Here is a 15815-nt window from a genome sequence, read left to right on the forward strand (position 1 = left end):
CTACAGCTGTTGAAGATGAAATGCTGTTCTTATCACCAATAAGATGCTACAATGTCGTAACCAATCAGACTTAGACCACATTTAACCACTGTAGCCCATAACCTCAACATGTGGCTTCTTTACATCAAATTTTCAAAATAAACTTTTTATTTTGGAAAGGTCTTTTATGATGAACAGTCCAAGTGATAAACGTTCAATAATCATGCTGTTTAAGCAGCATGTTGATTCTCACACCAGCCAGGTAATGGATTTTCTTGAAGCATTCCTGAAGACAGATTTTAACAGGTTATTAAAGCAAAATTTGACAGAAATAAACCATTTGTGTGCATAAAAGTAATCTCAAGATCTTTTAGTTTGGTGCATGATAAATGTATTTATCATGCAAAATGTATTTTCAACCCCCATATGATGCCAATACACAGTAAATTTTGCAGAGTAAAATATACTCTTTCAGGACTACATTTGTTCCCAGTCCAAATAGAGTTAAATATACTCTATCACAGTGCTAAATCAGTTCTATCACAGGGTAAAATCAACTCTATCATTTTTAAATTTCAATTTATTTTCATTTATATAGCACCAAATCATAACAAAGTTGCCCCAAGGCGCTTCACACAACTAAGGCCTAACCTTTCTAACCCCCAGAGCAACATCATGCTGTGAATGACTCTTATTGGAGTTGAAAAACTTGATTTGACGAGACGGTGGAGCTGATTTTTACTCTATAATAGTGTGTATTTAACTCTATTTGGACTGGGACCAAATGTTATCCTGGCAGAGTATATTTTACTCTGCAAAATTTACTCTGTACATTGTGGGGCTTTGAATGAGAGTTACAAATTCAACAAAAGAACCCTTCTGAGTACCAGTTTGGAGGAAAGTGATCACATGGTATTTACAATTATTGGTTACTCACAGACAGACAGTTGTACTGATGAAAGTAAAAGTAAGTAGCCAGACTATAGTATGTTAAAAAAAAAAAATGCAAAACAAGAGAGTGGAAGGAAAACCCGACAATAACTTCCAACTGTCACATTTGCACAGCTGTGGTTTCTTTAAACCAACTAAACACGGATGTTAATGTGGTGGTGAATTTACTTTTGGCTGCCACTCCAACACAGTACGTTTACACTCAACAGTGACAATTTCCACACATCTGTTACAAAGTCAGTGTTATTTTTGTCAGAATTTTCCTTTATATGGCATATTATTTTTAATGTGGTGTAATAAAAACACCCCCAACAGACAAATACTGTATTAACTTAAAAAGTGTGAAGTTCTTTGCTGTAATTAACCTTTTTTTGCTAACTTTTTGTCTCTATTAATCTCTTAGACAAAGCATAATCAGCTGCCTTTACTCAAGTCTAATAAAAGGCTCGAGAGGTTTTTCTAAATTAAAGCGTTTACCCTAGAGAAAGACTTCATACTAATATTTACACCTGCAATAGTTTTACTGGAGCATGATCACATTTTCATAACCTTCAACTACAAATAGTAAGTTCTTTCAGCTTCTCCCTGTTTCACTCGGGGCCCCCACAGCAGATCTGCATTTATCTGCAGTGTTGCCACAGTTACTTTGAAAAGTTACTTTATTAGTTACTTTTTAGTTAATTTATACCGTTACTTTATTAGCAGCTGCTGACAACTTGCAACAAATAAGTAATGTAACTAATAAGGTAACAATCTAACTTGATTACTCTTAAAATTGAGTAATCAGCAAAGTAACTAATCAGCAAAGTAAGTAATAGTTACTTTTCTGAGTACTCAATCTTAACAACCAAGTTAGATTACTAGTCACCTTATTAGTTACATTCAGCAGCTACCAACAAGTTTTTTGCAGATGAAGTAACTGTATATTGTAATGGTAAAATGTAACTGTATAAAGTAACCAATAAAGTAACTTTTCAAAGTTACTTTTGCAACACTGTGTATTTGGCATTATTAGTTTGTCAGTAAAAACTGCCAATCTCCCAACCTTTTTGTATAAAAATGAACTAACTAACTAAATAAATAAAACTGACAGAATTTTTTTTCATTTTTAAAAATTTAAGAAACTATTATATTAACAAAAGCAGACCTTTTCTTATTAATTAAAATCCTGATCACTGTTGGTTTGTAGCCCAGTGCATGATCTCACAAAGACAAAAGTAACACCCAAAACAAAAACAAAAACAGGGGATTTTTAATCAATGAATAATGAATTCATCAACATCCCGTTTGTGCAGTACCAATGGTGACATAACCCAAAATGATTTCATTTTAAAGGCAAAAAGTCACCATTCAAAAATGTGTTTCTTTTAATCTTTGAAGCTTCACACTCTTTAGTGAAATCTTGTGGTTGTGTTTTAAAGTGTCTGAATTTTTTTTCATCATGATGAGATAAAACGGCTACTCTGCAGCTCAAAGCGCTGCATGTATCCCGTGTCTTTCTGTGCCATCCAATCAACTTAGGCATGGAGTGTTATACAAAATCCATTTTTAATCAGCAATACTGTACTGTGCAACAATTTCAGGCACACCTTATGTGAAAAGAATAATAATAAAAAAGATGACTTATACATGCACATACAGACAGATTCACAAGTATTATTGTACCTCTGCACACCACCACAATGGAGTCAACAAGATGTGTTTGGAGCGTACACTTTCATCTTTAATTCAAGGAGTTTAACAAAAATATCACATTAAACTACTTAGGAAATACAGCCTCCATTTTTCAGAGGCCATACATACAGTATTTTCCATAGTATAAATCAGTTTTGTTTTAGCTTCTTGTGAGGCCCTGTTACTTACACTCGTGCAACTTATATATCGAAAAAAAAAATGACATGTTTGTTAATAATAATAATAAAAATAATAATGATAATAATAATAATAATTATTATTATTATTATAACTTTAGATATTGGGCTTTCCCAGGAATCAAAGCACTAAACAAAATAAACTCTAATAATGAAAGAATAAATGCCAAAACGTACACTACAGCAACGCACAACAATGTCAAATTAAAGAGCTGATAATCCAGAAAAGAGGTAAGATACACAATATAAAGTATATATATATATATATTTGGCAGGACAGATTTTACATGCTCTGTTTTCTGCTCCTACTTCTTTCCTCATTTTGCTCCATATGACAGAATGCTCAAATCTAAATCTTAAAAAATAAATCCATTTTAAAAGAAAGTTAATTTGTTTGACCGTCTGGTTGTGTCATTGAGCTTTTGAGTTGTTGATGAATAATTCACACCAAGATGAACCTCGCTGGAATCTGCTGCTGGTTCATATTTAGAAATGTGCAAAAAATATAAAAAGGAGCACAGAAAAACAACTAGCCTAACTAATTAAAAAACTTTTTCCAGTTGGAAAATAATTTGAAAATGTTAAGACTCAAATTAATTAACTCTGCCCAAATTAAGTTTAAAATGGTATAAATATTAGGGGTGGCATGATATGTTTTTTCATGTCCAGTACTACACCAGTACTGTAACCTTTAGTATTTTCCAACACAGATACTAATCCGATACAGTTTTCCCTATGATTATTATTCTGAAGTTTGTTACAAAACCTCAGAATTAGTGCATTATTCAACATTAAAAGATATATGTTATATCTTAACTTTGCATAAATGACAGAATTGACATTAATGGAGTTATTCTATCAGTATTCATTTCATTTACACCAAACCATAAGTCAGCATTGCTTTATTTTCCAAGACCTCCGCCTGACGGCAGCATTGTGATTGAGTTGAGAGTTGAGCTTTGTGGCTCCTCTCAGCTGCATTTGTTCTGGAAGCCTTGTAGTAAACTGGAGCTTCCAGCAGGGGGCAGGGTGCTCAAAGAGAGAAGTGCTGACTTATTGATTGGGTCTGTCATCGCCTTTGATGCTTTCAGAAGCGATCATGGTGTTGAACTCAATATCAGTTTGTTAGTAGTTGTAAGTGTACTGGAGACGATACCAGAATTCATTGGTTATCTGTAACTTCCGATACATTTGTGGGTGGTTTATCATTTTAACTTTATCAAATATAACTTTTCAGTTATCTGATTATCTGTTATCGAAGTTCATTTTTTGGTTATCTGTGCCCACCACTGAATGTAGGTTTAATTTTATAAGTTGATGCAAAATTACAGTTCCTTATAATGAAGAGAACATATTTACCTGAGGAGAATTCCATAGAGAATATTTTTTCTTTTAACGCCGTCTGCAGGAGGTAGTGCATGTGCGCATACATGAGGTTTTGAAATGATCGGAATTACCTTTGACCTCCCATGATGCACACACAGGGCGTGCACCATAACATCCATAAAATGTCTTGTAAATTACTAGGTGTTATCAGGTTTCAAAAACAGCATTTTTAGACTTAGAAGTGTTTATTTTTACAAAATACATGAAAAATATTATATTTATACAGAAATAGGCTGTTTTGGAGCATTTTCCTCCATCTTGGTTCATTTTGCTCAAACAACCAGCCAGCTGACATCACTGTGACTGACTGTCACCATGTCCCAGCATCCCTTGCACAAGTCATGGGCCTACACATGCTCTATGAAGTCTCTATGGTCGCTAGCATAGACTGCTGTATGAGTCGCTGGTGGAAGTAGTTCAAGGCTGTTTGAAATTTTTCCCTTCAGGGGAAATAACTATTAATTTTTTCCAAAGAGTGTGAATTTTGATCATATTGGCAAAGTCATATTATGAATCCCTTAATTAAAGGCTAATAAATTTAAACTAGTGCATTGTCTGTGGGGATCCACTGCCTCTAGATTGGGTAGTGTTTATAAAATAGGAAGCTGACATTTTTCAAGGGTGGTAATACATTATGCAAAGTTTCTATAATGAGTTGAAATGGCATGTGAATCCAGAATGTTCTTAGAACCTTAGACTTTAACAGTTTTTAGAAGAACTCAACCATTTTATTTCCTGTTAATTACATGATTTTTTTTAATGTTAATTTACCGTCTTAATGTATTTATAAATTGTTTTGGTTCTTGTTATCATATACACACTATCATCATCATCATCATCATCATCAATATTATTAGAATTACTTCTATTTTGTCATTTGATTTTTAAATGGACCACAGTGGAAATCCGTTTTGCACTTTCTTGTGTCATCTATGTATTTTTAATGTATTTAAAATTATATTATGTACTTACATTGAACTTACTAAATAACTTCATGCACACACACACACACACACACACACACACACACACACACACACACACACACACACACACGGTTTTAATATATATACTCAACAAAAATATAAACGCAACACTTTTGGTTTTGCTCCCATTTTGTATGTGATGAACTCAAAGATCTAAAACTTTTTCCACATACACAATATCACCATTTCCCTCAAATATTGTTCACAAACCAGTCTAAATCTGTGATAGTGCGCACTTCTCCTTTGCTGAGATAATCCATCCCACCTCACAGGTGTGCCATATCAAGATGCTGATTAGACACCATGATTAGTGCACAGGTGTGCCTTAGACTGTCCACAATAAAAGGCCACTCTGAAAGGTGCAGTTTTGTTTTATTGGGGGGGGGATACCAGTCAGTATCTGGTGTGACCACCATTTGCCTCATGCAGTGCAACACATCTCCTTCGCATCATCCGTGAAGAGAACACCTCTCCAACGTGCCAAATGCCAGCGAATGTGAGCATTTGCCCACTCAAGTCGGTTATGACGACGAACTGGAGTCAGGTCGAGACCCCGATGAGGACGACGAGCATGCAGATGAGCTTCCCTGAGATGGTTTCTGACAGTTTGTGCAGAAATTCTTTGGTTATGCAAACCGATTGTTTCAGCAGCTGTCCGAGTGGCTGGTCTCAGATGATCTTGGAGGTGAACATGCTGGATGTGGAGGTCCTGGGCTGGTGTGGTTGCACGTGGTCTGCGATTGTGAGGCTGGTTGGATGTACAGCCAAATTCTCTGAAACACCTTTGGAGATGGCTTATGGTAGAGAAATGAACATTCAATACACAAGCAACAGCTCTGGTTGACATTCCTGCTGTCAGCATGCCAATTGCACGCTCCCTCAAATCTTGCGACATCTGTGGCATTGTGCTGTGTGATAAAACTGCACCTTTCAGAGTGGCCTTTTATTGTGGGCAGTCTAAGGCACACCTGTGCACTAATCATGGTGTCTAATCAGCATCTTGATATGGCACACCTGTGAGGTGGGATGGATTATCTCAGCAAAGGAGAAGTGCTCACTATCACAGATTTAGACTGGTTTGTGAACAATATTTGAGGGAAATGGTGATATTGTGTATGTGGAAAAAGTTTTAGATCTTTGAGTTCATCTCATACAAAATGGGAGCAAAACCAAAAGTGTTGCGTTTATATTTGCTGGATTGGCATGTGAGTCCAGAATGTAAATATCAACCTCCATTGTTCAGTGTTGTTAGCTAATATCTGTAGTTTCTCTAAAAACATCACTCCTATAAATGTTCTGTCTTGGTGGCGTTTATCCTTGACCCAAAATAAAATACATAAGCATACCAAATGGTAAATGTCAGCTCTCCCCAGTTTATCCGTGGTCAAAATTGCGCGCGCACACACACACACACACACACACACACATGCACTCACACATGCTTTTATTTTTACACACCCCCAAACAGAGACAGTGGTGGAAGACATCAAACGCACTAAACGCAAAGCCGCCCAGACCTCCCAATCCACATACACCTACCCCAGCTCCTCCGGGGAAACCCCAAGGCGTTCCCAAGCCAGCCGAGAGACATAGTCCCTCCAGCGTGTCGTGGGTCTTCCCCGGGGCCTCCTCCCGATGGGACGTGCCTGGAACACCAGTGAGGTGTCCAGGGGCCACCTCAACTGGCTCCTTTCGACGTTGAGGAGCAGCGGCTCGACTCCGAGCTCCTCCCGAGTGACTGAGCTCCTCACCCTATCTCTAAGGGTGTTAACTCTTGTTAACTAATATTACTAATTTCTCCAAAAATATTAGTCCTATCAACTTTCTGTTTTTGCCGCTTTCATTTTTGACCCAAAATAGATGAGCATACCAAACAGCAAATGTCACCTCTCCCCAGTTTCTCCGTGATTGAAGACATACACACGCACACATGCACGCAGACCCCACTTGGCTATTATAATATAGATTATAGCAGTGCTAAAGAAAATTCTTTTTATGATTTCAATCTTAAAATCTCAGTGACCGTACACCTTTAAGTTAATTTGGCTCTACCCAAGTGTTATCAGTTAAAGCTCTTTTGTGTTCTCTTTTTCCACTTTAGGATTATGACTCTGCTTAATACTTGTGCAGGACTGTGGATAAAATACATATCAACACTTTCAGATTCCTAATCTGAAATGACCTTTTCATGCCTGTAAATCAGACACTTTTTATGATGTATAGATCTATTAATCCTGTTTAACAGCAGCTGAACATGAGCTAGATCGTGGTTTCCCGTATGGTGGAGGTCCTTTGGGGCCGTTTGATGCGCCTTTCTTTTGTGTATTTGTGTGTGTGTAGGAAAAACAACTGTTGGGAAATGCGGCAACTGGCTGAAATGGCCAGATGTTTAATTTGACTGTCACATTTTCTCAGATGGCAACACTGTCTGTGAGGGATGATGCAGATTGTCCACTTACATGAATGAGACAAAACTGCTCTATTCAGTCTGGATTTTTCTGCATTAAAAAAATGTCTCTTCCACACGTCTGCGTACTTTGTATGACAGCAGCAAAAATAAAAGGCAAAACGTCCTGTGCTCAATCGGCTACCATAATCATCTCCAGACAAGTTGTGACATGGAGAAAATCATTGCCAACAAAGACATTTCCAAAACTTGGCAAACATACTAAATTAAGAGGATGGGTCATACAAATGAACAGGGATCATTGGAGCAAAAGCTCAATGAAGCTGTGCTGTCCAACTGTTTTCACTAAGTGTCTGAGACTAAAGACAATGAAGCAACAGCTAGACGTCTTTGGAACCAGGTCTCCTTGGAGGATCCGTGGGTACTGCAGGGATGACTTTCTGTCAAACGAGTGCTTAATTAGAGAGACTGAAATGAGAAATATCACTTGCTTGGTGAGCAAATGTCAGCTACAACATTTTGCCCATGTGGCGTGTTAATCTGTGCATGATCCATGCACAGAGATGCATGAGCGCTGGGAACCTCAGTGGCTAGAGGAGACCAAGGAGACGCCCATATTACTCTTGGCTACAGCAGACAGGATGCTTACTTTTCAGAGGTGGGGATGAACCGTTTGTCTGCTTGTGTGGTTGCCATCCAGGACCCGAGGTGGTTTCATTGGGCTGTGCACATTCTCCCAGACCTGACCTGACCTCACCATGTCTGCTGGATTGTAGCAACACTCCACATGCATCTGGATATTAGTTTTTGCTATTTTACCTTTCTTTCAAAATGGTGAAAACAAATATTAAAATTGAGCTCACAGTTCAGAGTGACAGGTTTAATTTGACGCTAATTACATCTTCATCAGATGCAACTAGATATTACTTTTGCAGTTGATAAAATATGTATTATCTTGTAGATTAATCTCATGATTTTTTAAATTAGTTTATTGATTAGTTTCAGATTAGCCAATTATCCCTTCCCTAATTTACTGGTAAATCATAACCATAAATTCTAACGATACCTTTCAACCATGCATTCAAATATTTTTATCATAAAGGATGTTATTTTACAAATGTTCTTTTAAACAAATCATAGAAAGTATATAAAATGTCTAAAATTGAAAAGGCAGTCATGAATTAAAAAAAATTAAAATACTGAAGAAAACCTTGCATGAGATACAGAAAAAAAAATCCTCATATATTTCACAGAGCTTCAACTATTACTTTCATTATCAATTAATCTGTTGATTATTTTCTGGATTAATCAATCAGTTGTTTGGGCCGTGGGCAGCACTGTGTCTTAGTGGTTAGCACTGTTGCCTCATGGCAAGAAGGTTGTGGGATCGATTCCCACCTGTGGCTTTTTGTCTGGAGGTTGCATGTTCTCCCTGTGTTTACGTGGGTTCCCTCTGGATGCTCCGGCTTCCTCCCACATCTAAAGACATGCAGGTTAGGTGAATTGGACACTGTCCATAGGTGTGCATGCAGGTATGACTGTGCTTGTTCATCTAAATTTGGTCCTGTGACAGACTGGCGTCCCGTCCAGAGTGTCGCCCGCCTCACGCCCTATGACTGCTGGGAGATAGGCTCCAGCCCCCCGTGACCCTTAATTGCAGTAAGCCATTGAAAATGAGTAAGTGAGTGTTTGGGCCATAAAATGTCATAATATGGTGAAAAACATCGATCAGCTCAAGTTGATGCCCTCAAATGTCTTGTTTTGTCCATAACCCAGATACTCAATTTACTGTCTGAGTAAAGAAAGCAGAAGATATTCACATTCAAGAAGCTGAAATGAAAGAATCTGGACATTAAAAAAAGAAGAATCACTCGGAATAACTGATAACCAAAATGGCTGGTGATTGATTTAATAATCACTTAATAACTGAGCATTTTTTGTTTGTGGTCCACCAGAAGTGACTTTTGGCTGATGGGTTTTTACTGAGGCATGTGTGTGTTATTGCTTCTTTATTTCTCAGAAAAGTCATCAGATAAAATGTTGAGTTATTTTAAAGTGTTTTGCATCCTTTGGAGCTCAAGCTCAGTTAAGCTGATCATTAAGAAAGGCAGAGTGTGACAGTGTGTGTTAAATCTGCCCAAATCAGACCAACCTAAAAAAAAGAATAAAAGAACTACCAAGAAACCAGCAACAACTCTGAAGGAGTTAGAAGCTTCAGTGGGTGTGACTGGAGAGACTCTGCGTACAATAGTCAGAGCTTATGGTAAAAAATTACATTTAATTTAAGATTCAGACTATCACATAACGCTGGTTAAAGTTAATCCAGTTTTTGTGACACTGCTGCAACTGGTGAAATGATCGTTCAGGGTTGCCACACACATCTTGATGGCTTCCCTCACCAGTTTCTTTCATACATGGTAACTCAGTTATTGAGAATAGCCTAACCTAGGCAGACTTTTGATACGTCATACTCTTTTCATTTTTAAAGATCACTGTTAAACCAAACACTCCATTTTAATACAATAATTAAGTTAATGTAACTCAAACTTTGAAAAAAGTTATAGTCACTCATTTCCATTAATTAAACTAACTCAAAAATTAATTGTTGTCATAACAACTCAGTTCCTTTAAGTGCATTTAAAGTTTGGGGCCATTTAAGTGTTGGTGATGTATTTCCAGTGCATTCCATTCAGTCATTTTAATTGAGTGTATGTAACAGAGGCCAGCAGGTGTCGCAAGAGCTCAAAAGAATTCCCTGGTCACAAGGCCAGAGCCCTGGGTTTTAGCCTTCTGGTTAGAGAGTCTGACTTCCATGCCGGAGATTGTGAGTTTGCGTCCCGAGGGGAGCGAATAGGCGGACTGATAACAACACAACGCAAAGTCAACAAGTAAACCAAAGAATGCATCAAGAAATCTAATCCAAAATGTAATGCAAACTTTTTAGGCAGAAATGTATGTCACTTTGTTATTGAAACATAAACTAAATTTACATAAGTTTAATTAACTATAAATTGTTAAGTTACTAAAACTTTAACAATTAAATTTTTGAAAATTATTTTATTTAAGTTGGAAATCTCAAATGGTTTAAGGCAATCAGTTTCCTCAAACGGTTTGAGTTCAACTAACTCATTGAGTTTTACAGTGATGGATTAAACTCGGCTATAAGGACAGTGTACAACCCCAATTCCAATGAAGTTGGGACGTTGTGTAAAATGTAAAAAAAAACCAACAAAAAAAAAAACATAAGTTTAATTAACTATAAATTGTTAAGTTACTAAAACTTTAACAATTAAATTTTTGAAAATTATTTTATTTAAGTCGGAAATCTCAAATGGTTTAAGGCAATTAGTTTCCTCAAATGGTTTGAGTTCAACTAACTCATTGAGTTTTACAGTGATGGATTAAACTCAGCTATAAGGACAGTGTACAACCCCAATTCCAATGAAGTTGGGACGTTGTGTAAAATGTAAAAAAAAAAAAAAAAAAAAAAAAAAAAAACAGAATACAATGATTTTCAAATCCTCTTCAACCTACAGTACATTCAACTTAATACACCACAAAGACAAGATATTTAATGCTCAAGCTTAACTTTTCTTGTTTTTGTGCAAATATTTGCTCATTTTGAAATGGATGCCTGCAACACGTTTCAAAAAAGCTGAGACAGTGGTATGTTTACCACTGTGTTACATCACCTTTCCTTCTAACAACACTCAATAAGCATCACTAATTGTGAGTGTCATGATTGCGTATAAAAAGAGCATCCCCAAAAGGCTCAGCCGTTCACAAGCAAAGATGGGTCGAGGATCACTACTTTGTGTACAACTGCGTGAAAAAACAGTCATCTCTAGACCTTTTACCTACCCTTATATCAATAAAATAATAAGGCTAATGCGTACTTTACTGTCAAACAGCTTACTACCTGACTGTCCAGTTACTTTTGGTCCTACATAAAAAGGGGAGACTACACATAAAAGCTACAGTAATTCTTACATTGTTCAGTGGAAATGGTTGAAATTACCCTCAAATCAAAGCTGTTTGAGCTAACAGCTCAAACCCACATATGAAGAGACTTTGTCTGTCTGCCTGGAGTGTCACACAGGCACAGAGAGCTGTCCATTCAGATTTGATGGAATGATACACTGGTACAAAAACAACAACAACAACAATAATAATAATAATATTTTTTTAAAAAGTCAATTGGACAATCTGATGCTGAAAAATCAATGACTTGCAATACTTAACACATTCACACACTGATACCACACATCCAAGATGTTTCCAGCATATCTTGTGACTCCCCCACCCCCCACCCCACAGCTTCCATCTTGTGGCCTGCAAAGGCCAGAACAGCTCACAACTTATCCAGCTGAGACAACGCCCACCTAAAAATCCTGTGAACTTGCACAGGCAAAGCACAACAATTCATTATGTGCAACTCTAATATGCTGTGGCACACAGATGAAATACCCACATCAGTCTCCAAACATGTTACAATTTAGACTAACATGGCAGCACAGTGGCTTGGTTAGCACAGTTGTCTCACAGCAAGAAGGTCATGGGATCGATTCCCACCTGTGGCCTTTCTGTGTGAAGTTTGCATGCTCTTCCCATGTTTGCATGGGTTCCCTCCAGTTTCCTCCCACATCCAAAGACATGCAGGTTAGGGAGATTGGAAACTTCATAATTGTCCAGATCTCTCTTGTAAAAGAGATCTTGATCTCAATGGGACTAACCTGGTTAAAATAAAATTAGAAATTAATTCTTGGCTGGGTCACAAACACTTCTGCTGTGAATGTGGATCAGGTTTGTGGTTGTGGAACATGTTAGTCTGCAGTGCAAAGCTGCTTTTTCCTCATTGTTTCAGGGTTTGAAGCCCCTGTGTAGTAGCATTTGAACATATGTGAATGTGATGACTCCTAGTGGTGGGATAAAAAAAATCATAATAATAAAAAAAAAGATGTGTGCAAATTGATATAAAATATGTAATTTGGGGTCACATTGCATGCAAAAAACAATTAAAACTTAAATGTGAGAAATTAACAAGTGTCTGTATCTCTGAGTGACACAAAGTAAACCTGAAGAGTTTTTACACTCTGCAGAATCGCTCCCATAACCTGCTTATTGGAACAAGCCTCGGGTCTCAAGGTGATAAACTGGATCTCCTAAAGCTTCAAGGCCTTGGTGCGGTTTACGCTTAGCTGCTTCCTGTTGGTGCAGCAGTCTGACCTACTCCCTCTGTTCCCAGTTTGAGTCTGCCTGGAGAACATCCACACCGTTCCACGCATGTCTCTTCACATTTCTTGTTGTTCAAAACACTCACAATGTTACATAAAGTAATTAAAGACACAACGCACACTGTTTTTCATTAACTTGTGCACATTTGTGACTCTGGCTGTTCCCCTAAAGGCACTTTACTTTTTAGATCAAAGATCAGCAGCTCGGCCAGGCCCAGCGCTGCCAAACTTCCATGTGTGCTGTTTCTTGGCAAAGACAAAAGCAGCTCGGCGGCTGCGATTACAACTCCTCAAATTTAACCTCCGAGTCTGCATGCCAGATCCGGGCTTTGATGCATCTGATTTAACGGTCTACTACATATTAACCTGACACAATCATTCACCTGCCAAAATGTGAGATAGCCGACACAATCATTCACCTGCCAAAATGTGAGATAGCCGAGTGATGTCAAATGACACCTCTCTTCCTGGAGCTCATGGATGCTTGGAGTTGTTGGTCAACCATCCATTTTATGCTCCGTTCATCTTTTTGTCCTTTGTGTTATTTTAGGTTGAAATGCTTTGACCGAAAAAGCATTATGAGAATCATGTGATGCAAGGTAGAAAATATCAATAATAACCCCCCTGAATAGGATTCCCCAGAAAGAAAATTACACTCAGCCTGCAGGCACGAAAATTAAGTTTTCACTGGGTGCACCCACAAATACCTCTTTAGCTATGAACTACAATCACCACATCCATATTCAAATAGAATGCATAAACCAAAAATTAATTAATTAAATATTAACACTGTAAACTTTTTTTTTTTTTGCCTACTACAAGACATCAAACTAGACAAAAACGTTTACGGGATATTTTTGAATGCAAATGGAGTCCCACACTCATGAGATCTATAGGTAAAAATAAGAGGAAACACCACTTCCTTTCCTCATCATCTTACATCCTCAAGTGGAATCAGTAAAGTACCAGTCCCAGCAGGGACTTGAACATGGAGCCTTCTACACACCAACCACAATATCCACAACATGGATAGAATGGATGTAACAGGGGGAAATAAAATAAAATGTTTTTGTTTTCCTGCTCAAATGTTTTAAATATTTTATTTTATTTATTTAATTTTAAACGTTTGTATCTGAAATTTTACATATATTAAAGGCATGTAAATGACGGCAGCTGATTATCTAAATTAACACCAAAAAAAGTACTTCTTTAAATTACTTTTTTATGTAAGCAATGTAAAAGTAATCACAAGAAAGCTATTTAAAACCATTTTTCAAATATCTGGTAAATGTTAAAACTCATCACTGTAGTAGAAAATATCATTATATATATTCCAATAATAAAATATTCCATACAAAACGTCAGTGTTTTTTTTTTTTTAATTAACATCAAAAACTAAAATTACTAATATTAGAAACTGACATTGTGTTCAAATAAATTAAGATTGCTGTTAATAAAAGTTAATTTTTGTTACTGGATAAACTATATATTTCATCATAAAGGGTATTTTTGGGGGGTTTGGGCTGTCGAGTTAAACGTGGGCGAGTAAACGGGAGGAACTGCGCAAAGGGAATGGAGTTGTGTCTCGGGTCAGTTAAGGTCACGCTGGAACAGATTTCACATTTGGCTCACGGTGTCACACTGAGCTGCGGCGCAAAATGGTCCCCCTTTCTCTCTCTTCGCCTTCGCGTTACTGACACACGTACCTGTCGTTGCACGTGACGTCCAGCCACTCGCCCATTTCGCTCTTCACGTAGTTGTTGGGATAGGGGGCCCTCAGCATCCCGCCCGGGTACCACTGATCCGGACGCACGATGCTCCTCTCGTAAGGATTACTTATGAATGCAGCGTTCGGCTGCGCGCCGGCTGCGCTCCCGCAGCCGCGCGATGGAGCCCAGAACTCGGTGCCGCTCTTGTCGCCGTAGCCAAAGTTGTTGACCCACAGCGTGGACTCGCCGCTCATCTGCTCGGCTTTGATTCTGACGCCGTGCTGCTCCTGTGGGTAGCCGTACCTGTGCTCCACGCCCGGCCCAAAGTTTCCGTCGGGGGGTTTGTAGACGCGGCACGGCCTCTCCGCCGCCGTGTGCCTGACGCGCGCCAAACTGCCTGGCAGCAGCGGGCCGTAAGGGCACGCGGGGACACGGTCTGCGTTCTGTGGAGTTGTTTCATCAGCTTCACGCAGCGTGAAGTTTCCATCCGTCCGGGGGGAGGGAATGAGGTGCTGGAGATGCGCGGTGGTCTCCGAACTTTTGAACATTTCCACCACTTGTCTGTCTCCGTGCTCGTCTTGATCCGGATACTGAGGACGGTTCGGTGGCCTGGATCCAAGTCCGAATAAATACTCTGCTCTCATGTGGCTGTCGGCGGCGGTGGCGGCGCACGACGGGAGCGCAGTCTCCACGTCGTTCATGTCGGTGGGCTCCACGGCCAGTCCCAGGGACACGGACACGGCTTTGCACAGCTCCCTGCCCGTCTCCGAGATTGTGGCGCAGGCAGAATAAGAGCGACTGTCGTCCACACGGCAGGGAGCTTTTAAGAACTCCTCCTGAGGAGCAACAGCTGTCTCGCGGCGCGGATTTTCCATGTCGCGGGCGTGTAGATCGATGCGTCCGGATCCGTACAGGCGTGCGTCCGCATTTTCGACTTCTACGAACCCACCAGCGCCGCTTCCCGTTGACTTTTGAGTAAAAAGGAGCCGACTTTCCTCAGTTTGAAGCGCCATACTGGGTGCCTGTGGTTAGTGAGCCCCCTCCCTCCTCAGCGCTGCTCGGAGGAGAAAATATCTGTCACTTAGTTGGTCTCCTCTCCCGGGAAGCGTTTACACCGAACTTTGCACGACGACAGCAAAAAAAAAAAAGTCCGTCCAACTCTCAGGGATCGTTGTTGCGGCTCAACCCGACTCACGTTGCGTGGATGGTTTTGAGCTCGCAGAGGAGCTGCAGGAGTCATAAACTCCTCCTAAACTGAAGGCATTCGGAGGCGCAACTTAGGGGATTGACGA

At 39.1% G+C, this 15815-nt stretch overlaps 1 protein-coding gene across 3 annotated transcripts in view; it reads right to left on the reverse strand.

The window, feature by feature from the left end:
* The window catches only part of LOC117517641 (androgen receptor-like), a 149594-nt gene extending 134015 nt beyond the window's left edge, over positions 1 to 15579 (reverse strand). For 2 of the 3 annotated variants that reach the window (XM_034178749.1, XM_034178748.1), the window contains exon 1: positions 14521 to 15579. In XM_034178749.1, coding sequence (XP_034034640.1) covers positions 14521 to 15536 — 1016 coding nt within the window. In that variant the 5' untranslated portion in view covers positions 15537 to 15579. The remainder of the gene's footprint in view (positions 1 to 14520) is intronic. The other variant, XM_034178750.1, reaches the window with a different exon arrangement.
* Positions 15580 to 15815: the final 236 nt, after the last annotated feature.

Source organism: Thalassophryne amazonica, chromosome 9 (genome assembly GCF_902500255.1).
Source record: "Thalassophryne amazonica chromosome 9, fThaAma1.1, whole genome shotgun sequence".
NCBI lineage: Eukaryota > Metazoa > Chordata > Actinopteri > Batrachoidiformes > Batrachoididae > Thalassophryne > Thalassophryne amazonica.